This window comes from Chelonia mydas, chromosome 23 (assembly GCF_015237465.2).
Source record: "Chelonia mydas isolate rCheMyd1 chromosome 23, rCheMyd1.pri.v2, whole genome shotgun sequence".
Classification (NCBI taxonomy): domain Eukaryota; kingdom Metazoa; phylum Chordata; order Testudines; family Cheloniidae; genus Chelonia; species Chelonia mydas.
The window spans coordinates 15133049-15156579 of record NC_051263.2 but is presented as its reverse complement, the minus strand read 5'-3'; the positions used below and the strand labels follow the sequence as shown (position 1 = coordinate 15156579).

At 63.7% G+C, this 23531-nt stretch overlaps 1 protein-coding gene across 1 annotated transcript; it reads left to right on the top strand.

Moving 5' to 3' along the window:
• Positions 1-4062: 4062 nt before the first annotated feature.
• Positions 4063-21664, top strand: LOC102930594 (sacsin). Its single transcript, XM_043534607.1, is given in 9 exon segments — positions 4063-4081; positions 4403-4433; positions 6830-6917; positions 7127-7216; positions 7218-7239; positions 7741-7887; positions 8281-9646; positions 9968-10056; positions 10405-21664. Coding segments are annotated over 8 exon segments (12627 nt in total). The 5' UTR covers positions 4063-4081; positions 4403-4410; the 3' UTR covers positions 21207-21664.
• Positions 21665-23531: the final 1867 nt, after the last annotated feature.

Here is a 23531-nt window from a genome sequence, read left to right as displayed (position 1 = left end):
ATTTAGGGCCAGGGCAGGGGCTTGGGTTGTAGGGTATAGGAGGGGGGTGCTGTGTGCAGGAAGAGGGGCAGAGGAGGGGTGTGGGGTGTATGATGGGGCTCAGGGTGTTAGGGGCTTATTCCTTCACCCACTTACTTCCCTGGTCCTTCTCGCATGACCAGAGAGCAACAATACCCGAAGTCCAAAGGTGCAAACAATTTGATGTTTATTGGGGTGAACTTCCAGCAAGCATGATTCCAGTTTCCTTCCTTAGTGTCCCCCTTCCCAGCTCTGACACCACAGAGCCTTACCTGTGTCCCTGTTCCCATTCCTGCCCTTAGCCAAACATGATTCCAATTTCCCCACTCCCATTCCCTCTTCCTATTCCCCCCTCCCCACACCCCCCCCCCACTTCCTGATTGACTGCAGATTATATAGTAAAACTTGAGTTCTGCTTAGCTATACCTTAACCAATCATTTTCCTGACATTTAACTAACCAATCCTAACATATTGTAACATGATTATGTAACCAATTATATCCCACCACCTTAATTAGTTTACACCCAGCAAAATTAATCGTACAGCAGACAGGAACAATCACAGAACCAGACAGAGACCATGCCAATAAACAATAGCAAAGTGGGAACTATAATGACAAAACAATACAGGAGTGAGGTTTTCACATCCCAGCTATGGATAAGTGAGTTCTTGCCAGACAGGATGCTATCATACTAAGTTTCCTTTTTACATCTTCTAGGCACTTCCCTTTCTCTGGAGGCGATGGGCATTATCAGGACAGGATTGTATCCTAACAGCCCCATAGCACTTTCTTTCAATGGGACTAGTTTGGTATGTGAGGATGTGACCAGTCGCTTCCCAGCTTATGGCTGCCTCTGCTGCTTAGCCAAAGGCCTTAGCCTGAGAACAGGGCTCAGACTGTCACAGTAAGAGAAGACCCTTACACCGCAGACAGTGATTCTGATTCTTTCTTTTATACCTCGATAATGAGCCAATGATAAGAATACACCTCAATTCTTCGAGTACAGGCCTTTACCGACAGGCCTGAATATCTATATCCTAACACAGGGCAGGGGGTTGGGGTGCAGGAGGGTGAGGCATGCAGGAGGGGGCTCAGGGCAGGGGGTTGGGGTACAGGAGGGTGTGGCATGCAGGAGGGAGCTCAGGTTGCAGGGTGTGGAGTGCAGGAGGGGGCTCAGGTAGGGAGTTGGGGTGCAGGCTCTGGCCCGGCACCACTTACCTGGAGTGGCTCTAGGGTGGCCATCCCGCGAGCCAAATCCAAAGCCCCGAGGGTCAGGATCCGGCCCCCCGGCCGTAGTTTTCCCAACCCTGGTTTAGCGGAACCGAGAGACGGTTCAGGGGTGACTTGATCCCGGCCCGTCAGCACCGTCCTGACCGACCAGTATTCGCTAACGGGCTACCCCGAGCCGCGGGCTGCAAGGGGGAAGCTAGCCCCAACCGGCCAGGAAACACAGTGTCAATTTTTAACAGTAATTCTTTCCCCAGGCTTGTGGCCCAGCCCATCTGGGAAACGAGCGGATCCGCTCTAGGCTGATTTCAGGGCAGCTCTCTGGCGGGTGAGAGCCAGAGGGTCAGGCTCGATGCTCGCTGTGGTCCCCCTGGCCCTGGGCGCGATGACCCCAGCGGCTCAGGAAAGCCCAGCGGTCCTGGGCACTGCACTCCGGGGGCCCAGTCTCCTGTTCTGGCCGCTGCTCCCCTCCCCTTTGCCTGGCGTAAGGTGCTCAGAGGTGCTGTGGCTGCAGGCGGAAGGACTTGCCCTGTTTCCTAGCCCCCTCCTCGGAACAATTCCTGGACGTGAATGTAAAGGGATCACGACACCTGCAGGGAAGGGCAGGGACCCCAATGCTTAACAATGGGCTGCAGTAGATATGGGGGCAGACACACAGTCACCGCGATCGGGGCCCTGTGGGGCCGGGCACTGCCCAGACACAGAGTCACCGCGATCGGGGCCCCGTCGCGCCGGGCGGTTCCCAGACACAGTCACCGAGATTGGGGCCCCGTCGCGCTGGGCGCTACCCAGACACAGTCACTGAGATCGGGGCCCCGTCACGCCGGGCACTGCCCAGACACAGAGTCACTGAGATCGGGGCCCCGGGTGCTACCCAGACATAGTCACCGAGATCAGGGCCCCGTCGGGCCAGGCACTGCCCAGACACAGTCACCGAGATCGGGGCCCCGTCTGGCTGGGCGCCACCTGGACAGACTCAGAGGCTCTCAGTCTAAATAGACAAAATGGGGGAGGGGAAACTGAGGCACAGAGAGGGGCTGCGTCTTCCTAAAAATCATGCAGCAGGTCAGTGGCAGCGTTGGTGAGAAAGCTCAGTTTTCCTGACTCCACCCCCCCGCTCTAACCCCTAGACCCCACTCCCCTCCCAGAGCGGCAGAGAGAACCCGGGAGTCCTAGGCCCATGCCCCATCCCCTGTTGACTCGCTGCCCCTGCTCTGCACCCCTCCCATGGAGCTGGGGACAGCCCCCCCCCGCCCCCCCATCTGGGACATCCCGCTGTGTGGAGACGTGCAGGAGCGAAACGGGCAACAGCAGCAGCTGTCTGTCAGGTCCTGGGTTTGGAGCCACTGGGGGTCGGGGGCTCGTCTGCTCTTTCCCCAGTGCCCCAGGCCATGTCCCGCTGCCCCACACAACCCACCCTAGGATGGGATGTGACTCTCCAGGGGTCTGGCCAGCTTGCGGGGGCGGGGTGGACACAGGGCCTTTCCCCTCTAGGGGGCGCCACCTCCCATCCAGCCCCAGAGCCGGGACTGGTTGGCTCAGGGGGCAGGGAATGGGGCACAGGCCCTTTCACCTCTAGGGGGCGCTGGCTCCCATCTGGCTCCAGGTGGGGGTCAGTGGGATAGAGCCAAGGGCCATCTGGGCGTCAGGACTCCTGGGTCCATCCACCCCTCCCCCCCCCCGCCCCGACAAGGCTCCCAGGAGCTGCTCTGAGCAGCCGAGGGGCTCGCTGGCCTGTGGCCCTGTGGCTGGGGGGCGTCGCTGGGTCCTTTGCCTGGCTGCAGTGGGGCGGTGGGTCAGCGCCAGAGGTGTCGCCGGGCTGGGGAGATTTGGGGGGGTCACAGGGGGTTGCACATTGGGGAGTGTAAGGGGAACAAGCTCCCTGTGACCCCAGCACCCCCTTCGGGCCCACAAGCTGAGGGGAGGGGCCCAGGTGCCCCAATTCCTGCCCAAGACACCGACCCCCCCCCTTCCTGCCCTGATGGAGCCGGCTGGACGCAGCACTTGGGTTTAGTTTTTGTCAGGGGGGTGGGGGGCAGATTGTCATTGTGGTCCCCCATCCCCCACCACACCCATGGGCCCCCACTGATATCGCCATCCCCTGCCCCACTCACCCCCACTGACTGCACCCCACCAGCCCCCAACTTCCCCACTGATACCCCCATCCCCTACCCCACTCACCCCCACTGACTGCCCCACACCCCACCAGCCCCATTGTTACCGCCATCCCCTGCCCCACTCATCCGCCCATTGACTCCGCCGCACACCTCACCAGCCCCCAACCTCCCCACTGATATCCCCACCCCCTGCCCCATTCATCCGCCCACTGACTCCACCCCACCAGCCCCCAACCTCCCCACTGATACCCCCATCCCCTGCCCTACTCACCCCCCACCCCACCCCACCAGCCCCCACTGACTCTTCCCCATACACTGCCCCACTGAGCCCCATAACCCCATCCTAGAGACCCCCACGACCCTTCCCTTTTCCCCACTGACTCCCACCCCCCCCCGGCCCCTACCCCACTTTACCTGCCCCATCACCCCCCGCTGCCCCGTGCCCTCCCCCCGCAGCGCATCCGGCGGGGCCCGAATCGAAACCGAATTGTGTCTCAGGAATCGAAACGGGGCGGGGCGACCTCGGGGATGCGGCGGGCGCTATAAAACCAGAGAAGCGGCCGGGCTCGGTTTCCTTCGCCGGGGTCCCAGCGCCTCCTCTGGACTCCCTCGGCAGCACCGACCCCCGCCGGCCCCAGCCCAAGGGCGAGTGAGGTGGGAACCAGCCGGGACCTGGGGGTCAGGACTCCTGGGTTCTCTCCTGGCTCTGCGAGGCGGGTGGGGTCTGGTGCTTACAGTGGTGGGTGGGAGCTAGGACTCCTGCGTTCCCTCCCCCGGCTTTCCCCCTGACCTCCTGGATGACACAACCCCCTGTCCCCCTCCGTGCCTCAGTTTCCCTTTCCTACCCAGTGTCTATTTCGATCGGGAGGGCTTTGGGGGCAGGGACCAGCTCTCGCCCTATGGGTGAGGAGCACCTGCTGCGACCAGACCAGCGTTCAGCTGGGGTCTCATATGCACCCGGCTATGCCAGTGGGCGGGGGGAGGGTGTTGGGTTTACGTCCATGTGTTTAATGCTCGGTTCTGTTTTCTGTTCTGCAGATTTCTCCATGGCAGCGACAGGGCCAAAGAGGTGGGTGCTGGGTGATCGGGGGGAGGGGAGCACTGGGTGTTTGGGTTGGGGGGCGGGTGCTGGGTGTTGTTGGCGGGTGCTGGGCGTTTGGGTTGGGGAGGCGGGTGCTGGGCCTTTGGCTGGGGGCGGGTGCTTTTGGGTAGGGGAGTGCTGGGCATTTGGGTACGGGGGAGCTGGGCATTGTTGGGGGGAGCAGATGGGGCTGCTCTCACTCAGGCCAGGGAAAGCTGGGATCCCTGGAGGGGGCAGGGGGGCAGCTGGCCTGGCCTGCAGGGCTTGGCCGTGCGTGGGAGGGGGGATAACTAGCCAGGCGGATGGTGCCTTTCCCCCAGGATGACAGCACCTCCATCAGGTCTGTGCGGGTAGCACCAGACTAGGGTAACAGCTGCCTGAGGGAGAACCCCTGGGGCTCATAAGAACGGCCAGACTGGGTCGGACCAAAGGTCCGTCTAGCCCAGTGTCCTGTCTGCCGACAGGGGCCAGTGCCAGGTGCCCCAGAGGGAATGAACAGACCAGGGAATCAGCGAGTGATCCATCCCCTGTTGTTCACTCCCAGCTTCTGGCAAACAGAGGCTCGGGACACCATCCCTGCCCATCCTGGCTAATAGCCATTGATGGACCTATCCTCCATGAATGTATCGAGTTCTTTTTTGAACCCTGTTATAGTCTTGGTATAGTATAGGCCTTCACAACATCCTGTGGCAAGGAGTTCCACAGGTTGACTGTGCGTTGGGTGAAGAAATACTTCCTCTTGTTTGTTTTAAACCTGCTGACTATTAATTTCATTGGGTGACCCCTAGCTCTTGTATTATGAAAAGGAGTAAACAACACTTCCTGATTTACTTTCTCCACACCAGTCATGGTTTTACAGACCTCAGTCATAGCCCCCTGAGTTGTCTCTTTTCCAAGCTGAAAAGTCCCCGTCTTGTTAATCTCTCCACATACAGAAGCCGTTTCATACCCCTGATCATTTTTGTTGCCCTTTTCTGAACCTTTTCCAATTCCAGTCCAATTCTTTCTGGAGATGGGGCGACCACATCTGCACCCAGTATTCAAGGTGTGGACGGACCATGGATTTATAGAGAGGCGAGATGATATTTTCTGTCTTATCATCGGTCCCTTTCTTAATGATTCCCAGCCTTCTGCTGGCTTCTTTGGCTGCCGCCGCGCACAGAGCAGATGATCTGGGACAACTCTCCGCGCTGGTTCCCAGGTCTCTCCCTTGCGTGGGAACAGCTAATTGAGGCCCCGTCACATGGAGGTAGAGTTGGCTGCTCCCCCTCTGAGCACAAGTGGTGCTCTTTTTAATTTTTACTCACCTGGCAGCGCCCCGGCTCCTCGTTTAAAACAAACAAGAGGAAGTATTTCTTCACCCAACGCACAGTCAACCTGTGGAACTCCTTGCCACAGGATGTTGTGAAAACCAAGTCTATAACAGGGTTCAAAAAAGAACTCGATACATTCATGGAGGATAGGTCCATCAATGGCTATTAGCCAGGATGGGCAGGGATGGTGTCCCGAGCCTCTGTTTGCCAGAAGGTGGGAGTGAACAACAGGGGATGGATCACTCGCTGATTTCCTGGTCTGTTCACTCCCTCTGGGGCACCTGGCACTGGCCACTGTTGGCAGACAGGACACTGGGCTGGATGAACCTTTGGTCCGACTCAGTCTGGCCATTCTTATGCTAAGACATGGGTGTCATTGTCCCGCTGTGCGTGGCAGGGAGTCCAATCCCTCTCCGCAGGGCTGGCACATGCCCCAGCCCCCCAGTTCCCTTTGTCCTACCCACCCCATCTCGCAAGCCATGCAGGGCTGTCATTCACCCCTGCAGGTAGTTCCCCTCCTCATCCCCCTCCGGCCTGGAGCCTGGCCCTCCAGCCCCTAGGAAAGGCTGGCGGGGTAAAGCACCCCCTTTCCCTCCACCTTTCCCAGGGCTCGGCCACCCCCACCCCTGTCCCCCATGGGCTGTTAGGGGTCTGGAGGCAGGGAAGGGGGTGGTTGGTTCTTTAGGCAGTGCTGCCCTCTGGTGGTCGGAGAGGAGATTGCAGCCGAACCTGGGCACCTCATGGAGGGGGGGCGGGGGTGGGGGCTGATGGACCCAGGGACACCCATTGGTGGGAGGACAGACAGCAATTGGGGGCGGTGGGGTGTGTTTATGATGAAGCAGGAGCCTCTGAGGATGGCTCGGTGACCCCTCCCATCAGCAGGGGGCGGGATACAGGGGCAGATTGGCCCGTGGGTGTGATCCAGGGGATGGATACCAGGGTAGGTGGGCCCATGGGGGTGATCCAGGGGGCAGGGAGGGAGCGGGATACTGGGGTAGATAGGCCTGTGTTGGGGGATGGATGGGAGATTTCTCCTGGTGAGTGACGTGCGTCTTTCTCCCCCCTCCACAGGAGAGGGTTCCAACAGAGGCCCCCCCCCTTCCTCAAATACCTGCAGAGTATCCTGCGCAAGTACCCAGACGGGGGGCAGATTCTGAAGGTGAGTCCTGGGCTTGGGGAGTTCATAGCAGGACCCCCCCGTCCCGCTCCAACCACTAGACCCCACTCCCCTCCTAGAGCCGGAGATGGAACCCAGGAGTCCTGGGTCCCCTACTCAGTGGAGCTATGTGCCCAGGCTGCGGGGCTGGTAATGAGCTGGGGTTGGGTGGGATCTGTGCTGATCTGCACCGCCGCCCCTTCCCCCCCCAGGAGCTGATCCAGAACGCGGATGATGCGGGGGCCACGGAGGTGATCTTCCTGTGCGATGAGCGCCGCTATGGGACCCAGAGCCTGGCTGCGGGGGGGGCTGCAGCGAGCGCAGGGTATGAGGGGGCAGCAGCCGAGGGGGCTGAGGGCGACAGATCTGGGGAAGGGATTTCTGATAGGTGATGGTGGGGGGCCCTGGGGGGCCTGGCAGGACCGGAGGGGCGTGTGTGAGGAAATGGGAGTGGATGGGGGGGCTAGAGGGCCTTGGGGGGGTGGGAGCTAGGGAATCAAGGGTCCTGCCTCTCATAGAATGTCTAGTGGGGCTGCGGGTCCTGCCCCTCACACTATGTTGGGGAGACAAGTTAGGGGATCAGGGTCCCACATCTCACGTGGTGTCTCAGGGGGAGCTGGGGTGATTGGGGCCCTGCCCCTCACGTGGTGTCTGCGGGGGTTGGGGCCCTGCCCCTCACGTGGTGTCAGGGGAGATGGGGGGGGTCAGGGCCCCGCCCCTCATGAGCTGTCTCGGGGGGTCGGGGGGCATCAAGGCCCCAGCCCCGCCCCTCGTGTTGTCTGGGGGGATCGGGGCCCTGGCCCTCACACGCTGTCCCTTGCTCCAGGCCCGGCGCTGGTGGCCTACAACGATGGGCTGTTCTCGGAGGCCGACTGGGACGGGATCCAGAGCACGGGCGACAGCCACAAGCTGCGCGACCCCGGCACCGTCGGCCGCTTCGGCCTGGGCTTCAACTCCGTCTACCACCTGACCGGTGAGAGCCCCGGGGGACAGGGACCTCACTGCGCCCAGCGCCGGGGGTGGGTCCCTGGGGGGGTTCTGGGTCCCTGGGGGAGCTCAGGGGGTCTGGGTCACAGCTGGGGGGGTCTCTGGGGAAGCTCAGGGGGGTTCTGGGTCACAGCTGAGGAGGTCTCTGGGGGGGCTCTGTGTTGCTGGGGGAACTCGCGGGGGGGCGGGGTCTGGGTCACATCCGGGGGGTCTCTTCAGGAGCTCGGGGGGGGTCTCTGAGGAATTTTGGGGGGGTCTGAGTCACAGTCCAGGGGGGGTCTCTGCGGGAGCTTGGCGGGTTCTGGGTCACAACTGGGGGGGGTTCTGGGGGAGCTCGGGGGGTGCTGGGGCTCCCCGTCTCACTCCCCTCTCCCTGCAGACCTGCCGGCGGTGCTGAGCGGCCCCTGGCTGGGCGTGCTGGACCCGCAGCGGGTGGCACTGGCGGACGGCGGGCAGCAGTGGCACCTGGAGGAGGCGGCGGAGCTGGCCGACCAGTTTGCTCCCTTCTGGGGGGCGCTGGAGGCCATGGGATGTGGCAAGGGGGCCCCGGCGGCCGGCCACTTCCCCGGCACCCTCTTCCGCTTCCCACTGCGCCACGAACCCTCCGGCGTCTCGGACAACCTGTACAGCTCCGAGCGCGTGCGCCAGCTCTTCCTGGCCTTCATCCACGACGCCCCCACCTGCCTCCTCTTCCTCCGCCACGTCCGGCGCCTGGCCCTGAGGATGGTGGATGGCCAGGGGGCCACCACGGAGCTGTTGGAGACCACGGCCACCCCGCGCCCGCTCAACGGGCCGGGCTTGGTCCAGGACAAGGTGGCTGCGGCAGCGCTGGCCACGGCAGCCTGCATCAAGGCCGTGGCTACGTGCGGCACAGCCGCCGAGGGGGACGCAGAGCGTGAGTGGCTGGTGGTCTCGGCCGTGCCGACCGAAGGTGCCTTCCCAGAGCTGGCGGAGCTGGCGGGTGTGCTGGGGAGCTTGCCCGGCGTGGCTTTGGCATACCCGCTGCGGGGCGGCTGTGCCGGGCACCTCTGCTGCTTCCTGCCGCTGCCGGCCACGGAGGAGAATGCCACAGGGCTGCCTCTCCACATCAACGCCCCCTTCCACCTGACGGACGACCGGCGGCATGTCCAGTGGGCTGAAGAAGGCCGGGACCACGCCGCCCGGTGGAACCAGCTGCTGACCGAGGAGGTGCTGCCGCTTGCCTACCGCCAGGCCGTCGTGATGGCGGCGGCTTGTCCCGGCGACCCCTATGGCGCCTGGCCTGACCCGGCGTTGAGCCAGCACCAGCATCGCTACCGGAGCCTGGCGGAACGGATCTGCCAGCAGCTGTGGGGCATGGAAGCCCTGGTGCCGGCCGGCCAGCCCGGCACACGCCGGCTCCGAGCCTCGGACGCCGTGTTCCTGCCACAGAACGGGGCCGGTGAGGCCACGCTCCGGGTGCTGGAGGACGCCCTGGTGCAGGCGGGCGAGCCGCTGGCCATGGTGCCAGCCCACGTGCGGCGGGCGCTGGCTGTGGGCGGCCCAGCGGTGAAGGTGGCCACGCCGGCCTACGTGCGGAAGGTCCTGGGCCGCGTGGGTCCTGCCCGATACCCGGCCAACAAGCGGCTGCTGCTGGAGTACGTGGCCGGAGACAAGCGCTACGGGGAGCTGGCAGGCCTGGAGCTGCTCCCACGTGCTGATGGAGGCTTTGCCTGCTTTGGGGGTGCCAGCAGCACAGTCTATGCCGACAGCAAGGCTTTCCCCAGGTAAGAGAGCCCCCGGCCCCTCCACCCGCCTCCCAGGCCAGAGGACACCCAGTGAGCACGGCTCTCCCAGCCCACGGCAGGCCTGGGAAATGCAGGTTCTGTTGGGAGCCAGGCTGAGACGCAGGGATCCGGTTCACGCCAGGGCCATCAACCAGCCCCTGGAACGGGGAACCCATTGCCCCAGCCCCCCGACCAGCCAGTCCCCTGCTGTGGGGCCAGATGGGAGCTGGTGCCCCCTAGAGGGGACAGGCCCCAGGCCCCATTCCCTGCCGCCTCCCCCCAAGCCCTACTGTCTTAACTCTCTGAATTCCTGGTTTCCAGGATCCTGCTCCCTGGCCTGGCTGACAGTTTTCTGCCGGAGGATCTGACGCCCGCCCTGCTGAGTCACCTGCACCGGATCGCGGAGCAGGGTAAGTGGAAACCGTCCGTCCTCAGGTGCCTGTCTCTGCCCGGAGTGCCTGGGGCAACAAGGATGTTTCTGGCTGCTGTTACCCAGCCCCCGCACCCCAGCCGAGAGGTAGCCGTATCTCAGCGTCTGGCGAGGGGTCCCCATATACCCAGCCCCCGTGCCCCACACCAGAGGGGCTGTATCCAAGTCCCGGGTGAGGGGTCCCCGTATAACCAGCCGCCCGCACCCCACCCCAGAGGTGGCTGCACTTCCTGTGGACTATATTCCGCTGCTCTGGGTTTGCCTGTGGGATGTGGTGCCGACGCGGTTCCGGTCCGGCTGTGATCCCGGGTCTCTCTGGTTCTTGCAGGGCTGTTCAGGAACCTCGTCTCTCTGGACCCGGCTGTCATTAAGCAGAACCTGAAGGGCGCCCTCCCCGCGGACTGGTTCAAAGGCGGCTCTGCCCACGTCACTTGGTGCCCGGGCAACCACCCCCACCAGCCTCCCCGCCCGTGGCTGGCTGCCTTCTGGGACTTCCTACAGCACCATGCCTGCTCCCTGGCGCCGTTTGAGGGCCACCCGCTCATCCCCCTCACCCCCCCGGGCAAAGGCGCCCATAGCCTCCAGCTGGCGCGGCCCTCTCCCATGCCAACGCTGCTGTTCCGGACCTGGGAGGGCCGCAGCCTCACTGAGGATGAAACTGGCATTCTGGAGGCTCTGGGCTGCACGGTGATCCACAGTTGGGACCCAGCGCTCTGGCACCGCCAGCTGATAGACTACGTCCTGGCGCCCACAGCTGGCAATGCGCTGAAGGCCTTCGACCACCTGGGTGTGGTGGGCGTGGCTGCCCGGCTGGGCTCCCTGCCCCCGGATCGCGGCAGGATCCTCTGCCAATTTCTCTCCCAGGCGCCTGCTTCTTCCCTCTCTGACCGGGAGGCCATGGTGCTGGGCAGCTTGCCCATCTTCCTGAAGGTACCCTCCGTCTTGCCACCTTGCCCGGCTGGGCTGGTGCCATCTGGCACCTACCAAGCTTTGGAGAGGAGCACGGTGCCGGCGGTGCCTGAAGACCTGGTGCTGCCGGAGCCGGTGCTGCGGTGCCGGGACGAGGCGGACCGCCGGCTTTTGCTCCAGACCCGGGAGAGCCTGCTTGGTGCGGCAGAGCTGGCGTTGGTGGCAGTGAGGGCGGTGAAGAAGGGGGTGTACGCCAAGCGGGCGCCAGATGCTGAGCGGCTCATGCTGTGGGTGCTGCGGCACGGGGATGCCCTCTTCGGGTACAGCAAAAAACTGCAGACTCTGTGCGAGGAGCTGGCCTTCATGGACCGTGGCGGGACCCTGGCACGTGCCAATGAGCTCTTCGACCCCCAAAACACGATTTTCCAGGCCTTACTGGGCCCCCGGTGCTTCCCACCCATGGCTTTCCAGGAGGCGGCCGTGCTCCGGTCCCTCCGTGCCCTGGGGCTGAAAACCAGCGAGACAGCCATCACCCCGGACCACATGCTAGAGGCTGCCCAGGAGGTGGGCCGGCTCCAGCAGGCCAGAGACACCCCCGGGGCCATGGCCAAATCCCGAGCATTGATCGAGCTGTGCAACCAGACTAAGGCGCTGGGCCGGTTCTGCCAGAAGAAGCTGCAGCGGCTTAAGGACCTGGCCTGGGTGCCCGCCACCGACCCAACCGAGCGCCAGCCGAATGGACCTTTCCTTCCCCCGGAGAGGCTGCGATCGGCCCGTTACGCCGACCTGGCAGGGCTGGCGATGCCACTGACTGATGTCTTCAGGGAGCCGGCCGAGGAGAAGCTGCGGCTGAGCCGGCCGCCCCCCCTGGAGAAGGTGCTAGTGAACCTGCTGCTCCTGGCACAGGGGGACCAGCCCAAAGACATCAGGACGCTGGTGCCGAAGCTTCACGTCATCTACCAGCACATGCAGCAGAATCTGGGGCAGTTTCGGGTGGCGTTGTCCCACGCTGTCATCTGGACCGGCAGTGGATTCTCCGCCCCAGCCAAGGTGGTGCTGGCCTACCCTGACAGCCTGGACTTGAGCTGCCTGGTGCCGAGGGTCCCCCAGGAGTTGCTGCCTTACCGCCGGCTCTTCCTGGCCTGGGGAGCGCGGGCCACGGTGGGCGAGGAGGAGCTGAGCCAGGCCCTGTGCCGGCTGGGGAAGGAGATTGAGGGCCGTGCCGGAGGTGGTACCGAGGCGGAGCTGCGGCTGACAGTGGCCATCCTAGACTGGCTGAAAAGCAGAGGGCACCGGGGCAACGGAGACCTGCCAGTGCCGGTGCAGGCTCCGGGGGGATCCGGCTTCACTCTGCGTCCAGCCTCGTCGGCCCTGTATTGCGACATCGACCGGGCCAGCCTGGCGGATCTGGAAGGTGACGACGCTGAGTTGGCCGTGGTGCATGAGGCGGTGGCGCCGGCTACGGCCACCTTCCTGGGGGTGGCGCTGCTGAGCACGCGGGTGCTGCAGCCGCAGCTGTTTGAGGCGTGGGGGCCCTCGGAGCCCATCACCACGCGGATCTGGAACATCCTGCGGGAGTATACGGAAGAGGCCGACCTCTTCAAAGAGCTGATCCAGAACGCGGAGGATGCTGGTGCCAGGACATGCTCTTTCCTGCTGGATCTTCGGCACCACGGTGGTGGCACGGCCGGGCTGCTGGATCCCGGCATGGCCACCTGCCATGGCCCGGCCCTCTGGTCCTACAACGATGCAGCCTTCACCCAGGAAGACTTAGTCAACATCATCCGGGTGGGAGCCGCCACCAAGGAAGGGCAGGAGGGCAAGATTGGCAGGTTCGGTCTGGGCTTCAACACCGTCTACCACGTGACCGATGTGCCCTCAGTGCTGAGCGGCAGGAGCCTCTTGATCTTCGACCCCAACGTCACCCACCTGCGCAAGCACATCCCCAACCCGGCCTGCCCCGGCATCCGGCTGGACTTGCGCCAGCGCCCGGCCACGCTGAGCACCTTTGCCGAGCAGTTCCGGCCTTACCAGGGCTTGTTTGGGTTCCAAACGCAGGAGCCGTTCGACTTCCCGGGGACGCTCTTCCGCCTGCCTTTCCGCACCGAGGAGGAGGCCCGGGAGTCGCGGATCTGCCAGGTGGCTTTCGGCGTCGACCGGGTCGAGAGGCTCCAGAGCGGCTTCCGGGACTTTTGCCACCTCTTGCTGCTCTTCCTACGTGGGGTGCGGGAGGTGTCGCTGAAGCGCCTTTTGAATGAGGCCCCCTCTCCGGAAGCCACCCAGCCTCTGGCCACGCTGTTCCGGGAGCGGCTCAAGAGCCTTGAGGATGCTGGAGACTCCAGGATGGGCCAGTCCAGCATCGAACAACTGACGGTACAGTGGGAGTTGGACATCACCATCAGCCGCTACCTGGTACACACCTGCCAGGGCACCGGAGAGTCCTTGGTTCTGTTTCAGCAGGGGATGCGGGACGGGACCCAGCCCTCGCCCCCCAGCGCTGGAGTGGCTCTGCCACTCGCCCCCACTGAGCCGGGGAAGTGGGCTCCACACCTGGACGGCTTTGAAGGGCACGTCTTCTGCTTCCTGCCCCTGCCCATTGCCTCCGGGCTCCCGGTTCACCTCCACGGGGCCTTCGCCGTCCTCTCCAATCGCAAAGGACTCTGGGATGCCACAGCCAAGGGCGAGTGGAACTGGGCACTGCTGCGCGATGCGGTGCCGGCTGCCTGGCTCCAAGCGCTGAGCCTGCTCCGAGACATGCACCAGGAGGGTGAGCTGGAGGACTATGAATACCACACCTTCTGGCCAGATGCTGGCAAAGCCAGGCATCCCTTCACCGAGGCCGTGAAGGCCTTCTACCATGCGCTGGCCGATGGGCGGGACCTGGCGCTGTTCTCCGATGGCCAGCAATGGTGCACCATGAACAACGCCTGCTTCCTGGACTTCACCATCACCCATAACATGCGGGTGGGGCAGACGGCCGCCAGGGTCTTTGCCAACTTGCTGCCGGAACCCCTTCTGGCCGTGCAGCTGCCGAACTGGGTGAGAGCTGGGTTCCAGGCCAGTGGCCAGGAGGACACCCTGCTGCCCAAGACCTATGACTGGGTGAGGTTCTACCAGGAGATTGTGTTTGCCAACATGGGCACGCTGGACGCACCTGACCGTGACGCCTTGATTCTCCACGCCCTGGACATGAGTGATGCCACAGTAGACCAGCTGCTGGCCTCTGTGTCCTGCATCCCTACCACCCCCCGAGGGGAGCTGCAGCCCATTGGGAAGCTGGTGCACCCCCAGGGCAGAGTCGCCCCGCTGTACGACCCCCAGGACGGGCGCTTCCCCACCGGGACTGGCTTCCTGGCGCCGGAGAGGCTGCTGCGGCTGGAGAGGCTGGGCATGGCCAAGTACATGGTGCCGATGAAGGAGCTGATGGAGCGGGCCCGCACCGTGCAGGCTCTCTGGCAGCGTGACGGGCAGCAGGGATGCCGGAGAACCTGCTGCATCCTGGAGCTGCTGGAGCAGCTGTTGGAACAGGGTTCGGACAACACTGCCCAGGTGGCCTTCCGTGCCATACCCTTCCTGCCAGCTGCCTTGCCTGGTGCCCGCCATGAGCTCTGCCGGCCCACCGATCTCTACCACCACAAGTACAGGAGCCTGGTGGGGCTGATCCAACCCATCCTGGCCGACAAGGACCTGGGAGGGGACTTCAGGTTCTCCAAGGCGCTCCAGGACTTCCTGGGGCTGAGCCGCAAGCCGCCAGCCGGCATGGTGGTGCGGCAGCTGGCGGAGGCGTGCCAGGGCTCCAACGCCCTGCCCAAGCTGGACCTCCAGGAGACCGCGCGGCAGTGTTACGCCTACCTGGACAAGCTGCTGAGCAAGCAGCCCACATGCAAGAAAGAGGTTGCTGAGGAGGCTACGGCATTCTCCTTTGTCCTGGTGGGGGAGCACTTTGTCCCGGTGAAGGCAGTGGCCCGGAAGCTGGCATTCGAGGCCAAGCCATATCTCCACCAGCTGCCAGAGGAGTACGTGGTGTTCAATTCGCTGTGGGGGTGCGTGGGGCTGCAGGAGACCTTTGCCTTGGAGAACTACATGCGGGTGCTCCAGGACCTGGCCAGGAAGACGTCTGGGCAGATCCTGTCCCCAGAGGAGCTGCACTTGGTCCTGAGGCTAGTGACCATCGGGCTGATGGAGGCCTTGCCAGACCGGCAGCCAGTGGGCGCTTACGAAGCTCAGGGCATCTACTTCCCGGATCAGCAGGGTGTCCTGCGCCCGGTGGCCAAGCTGCACTTCGATGACACACCCTGGCTGCCCCGGGAGGAGGGGACACCCTTGTGCCATGGCCGGATCCCCCGGGAGTTGGCACTGCAGTACGGCGTGCCCACCACCAGGCACCGGGCGCTGGCCCAGGCGAAGATCCGGGGGCTGGCGCTGGCGCCGTGGGCATCAGAGTTTGGCGCCCGGGAGGAGCTGACCGTGCGGCTGCAGAACATTCTGCGGGAATACTCCTCGTCCTCCCGCGACGTGCTGAAGGAGCTGCTGCAGAATGCTGATGACGCCGGCGCCAGCCGGATCCACTTCATCTGGGACCGGCGCCACCACCCCGCCCAGCGCGTCATCTCCGAGGAGTGGGGCAGCCTGCAAGGCCCTGCCCTCTGCGTCTACAATGACAAGCCCCTGACGCAGGAGGACATTGAGGGCATCCAGCGGCTGGGTGTGGGGGGCAAAGGTGGGCGGCAGGACAAGACGGGCAAGTACGGACTGGGTTTTAACGCCGTCTTCCACCTGACGGACTGCCCCGCCTTCTTGACGGGCGACAGCGCCCTGGGCGTCTTCGATCCCCATCTCCGCTATGTGCCCACGGCCAGCGAGCAGTACCCAGGCGCCATGTTCAGCGTCAACGGGGACTTCAAGAAGACCTTCCCCGACGTCTACGCCACGTTCCTGCCCGACCTCTTCGACCTGAGCCAGGGCGTGCTCTTCCGGCTGCCGCTGCGGACGGCGGAGGGTGCGGCTGGCTCCCGGGTGTGCCCACGGGCTATCCACGAAGAGGTCCTGGAGGAGATGCAGGAGGCGCTGGCGCAGGAGGCTGAGACCCTGGTGCTGTTCCTTCGCCATCTGAGGACCGTCGTCTTCTCCGAGATCACCGACGGCATGGCGCAGCCGCGGGAGCTGCTGCGGGTGGAGACGGAGATGGAGGAAGGCAGCCTGGCCCTGCGAAGGGCGTTCCAGGAGCGGCTGAGCCACATGGCTCTGTCGGGCAGTGAGGAGGCCATGCCGGTGAGGGTGGTCTACACGATGAAAGTCAGTCACGGCCGCTCTCAGCCTCCCACCAGCTGGGGAGTGGTGTGGCAGGTCGGGGTGGACGACACCGCCAAGAAGGAGTCTCCGGACCCGGAGTGCCTACCGTACGGCGCCGTGGCTGCCTGTCTGGACGCAGTCCGGCCTGGCAGGGCCTTCTGCACCCTGCCGTTGCCGCTGCTGACCGGCCTGCCTGTCCACATCAACGGCAACTTCTCGGTGGACTCGGCTCGCCGCGATCTGCGCAAAGAGGATGGGGGGAGGCGGAACACGGCCTGGAACGGCTTCCTGATGCAGCGGCTGCTGGCCCCGCTCTACTGCCGGCTGCTGGATTGGCTGCGGAAGAAGCTGGGGGAGGCGCTGTGCTTCATGACGCTGAAGGCCTGCTGGGAGACGCTGGAGCCAAAGTATCTCTGCTACTTCCCAGCCGTGAGGGAGTGCGTGCCCCCGCCCTGGCACCAGCTGGTCAGCCAGGTCTACAAGCTCATTGTGGAGATGCAGCAGCCCCTGATACCCATTTACCAGACAGAGGCCATCCGCCTCCATACGCACAGCGTGGAGAGGGTGAGAATCACATGGACTGCGACCGGTGAGGGCCGCCTGCTCCAGGAGCCCTTCTTCCTGCAGTCGGAGGCCTGTGACTCCATGAGCTGTGTCCTCCAAAGACTTGAGATGAAACTCGTCCCTGCCTTCCAGGGCCTCCGGGAAATCTGCAACGAGTTCGCCAGGGCGGGCGTGAAGGTCCTGACCCTGAATCCTGGATCTCTCCGCTGCTTCCTCAAAGCGCTGCCTCTGGACCCGCCCTGCCGGGTCTTGGAGACTCCCCTGAAAGACCAGTCCAGCTGCTCCCTCCTGGTGGAGTTCTGCCTGGCGGAGCTACAGAAAGGGGACGTCGGGGACCTGGAGGGGCTGCCACTCTCCGTGACCCACGATGGCATGCTGCGGCCGTTCAGTACCCGGGAGCCGGTGTTCGAGAGAGGAGCCCACTGCCTCTTCCCACGGCAGCATCACCAATTCCTCGCCTACCACATCAGCCACAAGCTGCTGCTGCTCCAGGCCGGCTTCCTGAAGGCATTCACCCTGCAGGAGGCAGCCAGGTTCATCCAAGAGGTGCTGGGGCAGCCGGACTGGGAGGCCCAGTCGGCAGAGGCCCGGAAGTGGCTGAAGGAGGTGTGGGAGCTCTTCAACCACATGATCTATAAGGCCAATGAACGCAAGGAAGAAGCCATGAGCAAGGCCTTCAGAGAGTTGGTCTCCCTCTTAGAGTACTCGGCCATCCTCCCCATCTGCGGCGACCAACCCGGAGACGAGCGCCTGGTTCCTCTGGTCTCCCTGCCCACCATCATCCATAGTTACTCCAGCGACGTGGAAAAATCCCTGGGCAAGCTTGGCTTTGCCAAGCTGGATATCCGGATGATCCCCCATGAGATCAGCTATCACTGCATCCGCCCGCTCCTGCTGCAGACACACGACCCCGTTTCGGTGCTGAAGCAGCTGGCCACTAGGACGGGTCTCCGTTGGTGCGAGCTGAAGACCTATGAGACTGGAAGGCTGTTGAGGTTCCTCACAGAAAAGGTGAAGGAGCTGGCGCACAACCTGCTGGCTCAGCTCCGGTCCCTGCCCTTGTTCCAGACGCATCAGGGGACGTGGGTGGCGCTGGCCTTTTACCACAATGTCTACATCCTAGACACCAGGATCCCCAAACTCTCGAAGGACTTCCAGGTCTTGTACCAGCTGGACCAGCAGACTGTCTTGCTCCGTGATGACCCTCTCCACAGGGAGCTCTCCGAAAGTCTTGACATTGGCATCTTGAACGATCTGCAGCAATTCATCCGCCATCTCCTGCCCCATCTGCCCCGTCTCCCAGAATCCCAGCTGCTTGAGGCCTTGAGGCTGCTCGTCACCATCCAAAGCCACTACGTGGAAGAGTACCCAGCAGAGAAGAAGACCATCGTCTCGGCCTTCGGGCCCATCAGCTTCATTCAGGACAAGCAGGGGGTCCTACGCCCAGCTTCCTACTTCTATGATGGAGAGGTGCTGCTCTTCCAGACGCTGCGGCTGGACGCCAGGTTTGTGCCCGACGCGTTCTTCCAGAAGGTGAGGGTGGAGAAGTTGAAAGTGAACCCCTTCCTGCGGGATGTGGGCATGAAGCAGAAGATCTCGGAGGACGACTTCGTGGACTTTGTCACGCGGATCGAGCGTCAGGCGGGGCAGGAGGGCGCGGCGGCCGGCGACCTCCCCGCCCAGCGGAAGGAGCTTCTGTCACATCTGCTGTCCCAGCCCAGTGACTCCCTGTCGGACTGCTTCCTGGAGAGAGTCTCGTCCATCCGCTTCCTCACCCCATGGAGGGTGCCGGAGAATCTGGGGAACTTCCATCCGCCCTGTGTCCTTCACACACAGCCCGTGGCCCTCAAGGGTGCTCTGGTGGTGCCCCCGGATGAGGATGTGGCCCTGGTTTGGACGTCCGCCGTGATCCTGGCCCTGCCATCATGGGTCCCTTGTACGAAGAACACCCAGTCCGTGCTGGAGCGTCTGGGAGTGCTGCAGGCCGTGCCAGCCCCGATGGTCCTGGACAACTTGAAGAACGTGTGCCAGGCACAGTGTGAGACCAAGGAAGGGCGGAAAACCCGGACCCGCATCTTCATGAAGACATACGGCTACCTGGAGCGCGACTTGAGGGGCTTCGACGCCGACTGCCTGGCGGGGCTGCCGGTGGTGCTGGTGAAGGAGGAGCAGGTGGCGGAGGCCAGCGAGGTGGTCTTCTCCTTGAGGAATGAGCAGGAGTTTCGGCCCTATCTCTACACCGTGCCCCCACTGATAGCTGTCTACAGCGAGCTGCTGCAGAAGCTGGGGGTGGATCAGGAGCCCTCCGTCCGGCACTATGCCCGGGTGCTGCGCCGGATGCACCAGGAGACCCAAGACAAGGAAACCCTGCAGCCCAACCTCACCAAGACCGTCCTGCGGGCCACCCAGCATCTCTTCCAGCTGCTCAGCCAAGGGAAAGCGGACTTCTCTGGTGTGGAAGAGCTTCATCTGCCTTGCACCGATGGGAAACTCTACCGCTCCAACACCCTGGTCTTCAACGACTGTGCCCCTGCTGACGTTAGCCAAGCCTTGGGGAGCACCTTCCGTTTCCTGGTGGACCTCTCCAGATGCCACCTGCTGTCTCCAGAATACGACCCCTGGAAGCTGGTGCGGCAGCTCCCCCAGCCCCTGAGGCCCCAGCTCCTGTCAGAGATCACGGAGCTGCAGCTGGAGGAGGACTCTCTAGAGCTGTGCCCTTACGGCGAGTTCTGCGAGAGCCGGAACCAGCTCCAAGGCATCCTGGTGTCTCCCGAATTCTGGGAGGGCTTGGCGGTGCTGCTGAGGTGGCAGAGACGGGACAAGGAAGAAGAGGCGGAGATGGCCAGGAGGGAGCGGGAGGTGGCTTTCTCCGCCGAGCGGCTGGAGGTGGTGTGCTGTGAGAAGATCCAGACGGTGATGATGCACCGTGGGGAGCGGCTGGAGGGGAGCCATGACTCCCGGGTTGTCTATGTGGTCCCGCATGCCAACGGGAGGCGCCAAGTCTACCTGCTGCATCAGGAGAGGATGGCTTTAGGTCAGTCAGTCCAGATCCTGGGCAGCCTGGCCCAGGAAGTGAACAGCATTACGGGAGGGGTGCTGCTTTGGAAATACATGCCAATCCTCATGCAGATGTTGGCCTGCAGGGACCCCGGCGAAGTGCTCAGCGTGCTGGAGAAGAACGGGGTGCCTTTGCAACCCAGCACCTACCCCAACGCCTACGCCCTGCCCAGCCCCGGTACAGAGATCCCCCAGGAGTGGTATGACAGCCTGGACATGAGTATCCTCAACACCTTTGCCCCGGGTGACTACGTGGGTTACCTGGACCCAGCAGCACCCGAGGAGCACTACCAGTATGCCGTGGTGATGGAAGTCCTGTCGGACAGAGCAGTGCCCCTCTACCGCATTGACCTGGGAGCCGGGCACCAGGAGGAGGTGAGTGCCAATGACCTGTATCAGTTCAAGAGGACCCAGGTGGATGGCCGCGGCCGGGCGCTGGTGCCGGGCCAGCAGCGGCAGCAGGAGAGGCGGGAAGCCTGGTACTGCCAGTCGCTGGGGCAGGTGAAGGAGGAGGTGGACACCTGCCTGGCCAAGATCTGGGAGCTGCCCGAGGGGGAGCGGCGGAAGGCGGTCCGGCGGCTCTACTTACGCTATCACCCCGACAAGAACGTGGGGCAGAAGGAAATGGCCAACGAGGTCTGCAAGTACCTGCGGGAGAGGATCGAGGAGCTGAAGGAGGGCAGGAAGCCCCGGGCAGCGGGCAATCCCAGCAGCCCCCAGGCCTCGGGCAACAGGCACCACCCCAGTAGCCACCGGGGCTTCTCAGCCTCATGGCACGAATGGGACAGGGAGGCCAGGTGCCACCGGCAGAGCCGCAGGGAGTTCACCGGCCAAAGGGACCGTGGTTTCCACTACGATTTCTGGTCCTACCACCGGGCCAAGGCAGGCCGGCGTCCCCAGGCCGAGGAGGCCGGGCGCTGGCTCCGGCAGGCCCAGAGCGACCTGCGGGCGGCTGGCCACGATGTGGGGCGGCGCTGCACCAACTGGGTCTTCTACAAGGTGCACCGGGCCGTGGAGAAGGCCCTGGCAGCTGCTGCGTACGACCGGGGGGAGCGCTTCGAGCGGGAGCAGACGCTGGCCTCGCTGGCGCAGAAGGTGGCAGCCTGCGAGCCCAGGCTGGAGGGGCTGCCGGCACAAGTGGCTGAACTGCGCCGTCATGGCGTGGACGACAAGACCACGCAGTATCCCAGCTACCACCCCCCGCCCACCATCCCCAGCGAGGCCTTTCCGGCCGGAGAGGAGCAGGAGGTGCTGCGGCTGGCGCAGGGCCTGCTGGATGTGGTGCAGGCGCACGTGGCCCGGCAGTGAGAGCGCCCCCTGGGGGAGGCGCCAGGGACTGCACCATAGGGACCAGCACCTACTACTGTTAACAGCAAGGGCAACCCCCTATCAGGGACTGTGCCATGGAGACCTGGCTTCTCCAGCAGTGACAGCGCTCCCTGGGGGAGCCACCGGGGACTGCACCGTAGGGACCACTGCCCTCTGGGGGAGCTACCGGGACTGCACCAGAGGGACCAGAGCCTACTACTGCTAGCAGCAGGGGCAACCCCCCTCCACAGATTGTGCCCTGGAAACCCGGCTTCTCCAGCAGTGACAGCGCCAGTGGTGGGGGTGGGGGCTCTGTGGGTGGAGATTTACCGTCAGGTTGATGCTGTAATGGCTTGTGGGGGGTGGCCCTGGAGGCGGCTTGACCCTCTCCCCCGGCCCTGCTGTTTGCTTCCTCTCTGCTCCTGCACTAGGAGGAATAAACCCAGTTACTCCAGTAACCCAGCGTCCTTGAAGTCATGGTGTCAGCCCTTCACTCCCGGACAGCCCTGTCTTGGGGGTGAGGGGGTGGGTCCTGGCCCCTGCTGGAGGGGATGAGCCCTGCTCTCTGGGAGTGGGTGGGTTCCAGCTGCCCATCCCCCTCCCACCAGGGTCCCTTCCCCAAGGCTGGCAGTGACAGAGCTGGGCACCTCCGCCCCCACACAGGGTCAGGGCTGGGGGCCTGCCCAGCTCAGAACAGGCACTGGGGAGAGGGGGATTCCATCTTTAGGGCGGGTCACAGATGTTCCAGAACTCATTGTGTGGCCAGGGGGCAGGGAATGAGGCATGGGGTGTTTCCCCTCTAGGGGGCACCAGCTCCCATCTGGCCCCAGGGTGGGGACTGGCTGGCTCAGGGGGGCAGGGAATGGGGCATGGGGCTGTTCCCCTGTAGGAGGCACTGGCTCCCATCCAGCCCCAGGGCAGGGACTGATTGGCTCAGGGGGGTGGGGAATGGGACACAGAGCCTTTCCCCTCGGTGGCTGCCGTGGCTAGCTGTGGTTTCCAGCTGTTTTGTGGCCCCTGCCTGAAATAGGTTTACTGGTCTCAGCCCAATTACTAGTGGGATGGGCCATGGAGCCTGAGCCCTGCTCTGCCCCCTAGGGGTGGGTCTCCCAGGGTGGGAGGTGGCTGTGGGGAAAGGGGCTCACACTGTCGTTGGGTTCTGGGCGCTGCTGACCATGAGGCTTGGGGCCCAGCCCCTCTTAGGGTGGATATCCTGGGGCCCTGCCCTGGGGGGCTTGCTGGAATGCACCATGCTCCAGTTCACTGGGGACCTGCAATGAGTTGATGCATGCCCTCAGCTCCATAGGATGGGCGCTCCTTCACCATGCCCTGCAGTCAGTATGGGCCAGAGAGACCCGATGTGACGCAGCAGGGACTGAGTGGGGCGGATTGACCTAGGAATGTTGCAGGGGAGTTTACTGGGACTGTCTGCATCGGTGATGGGACAGCAGGGGGTGGCTTCACTGGCTGGGATGATACCTGAGCCGGGAGGGGGGTTGGTCCAGGTGACACCTTCTGCCCCGGAAACTGGACAAAGGCTGGAGGAGGAGCTGGGGGGAGGCTGGGGGAGTCAGCTGGAGGGGGTTTCGTTTTTTGGAGTGGGCTGGGGAAGAGGAGGGAGCCCCCAGAGGTGGGGACTAATCTCCCTGCCCCCCGGAAGGACCTGACTAAGGCGTCCTGTTTGTGCCTACAAGCTCTGGTCTGGACTGTGTTCCTGTCGTCTCTAATAAACCTTCTGTTCTACGGGCTGGCTGAGAGTCACGGTGAATTGCAGGAAGTGGGGGTGCAGGGCCCTGACTCCCCTATCTTCATGACAACTGGGAGATGGGGTCCTGCTCTCTGTTGCTGGCTGGGTCTGAGGCCGCAAACTCTCTGAGCCTTGTCCCTGGGCACTCCCTGCCCACTGGGGCAGGGTCCTGCGCCTCTGGTGAGGTACCCTCTCCGAGGTCAGGGCGTAGGGCCCTTCGCTGGCTCTGGCTACGGGTCATGACCAGGGCATTCCAGGGGTTGCTTGGCCAGTCCTCTAGGTCACCCCCCATCAACACTTCATTGGGCAAATGGTGATGCACCCCCACGTCCTTGGGGCCCTCCTTGGCCTCCCATTTCAGATGTACCCTCGCCATGGGCACCTTGAATGGGGTCCTGCCCACCACCGTCAGGGTCAGGTAGGTGTTGGGCACCAACCAATCTGGGGCCACCACCTTGGGCCAGGCCAGCGTCACCTCAGCGCCCGTATCCCAGTATCTATTGACCTTCCTCCCATCCACCTCCAGGGGAACGAGGCACTCGCTCCACAGGGACAGCCCCACGCCGACCCTGTAAACT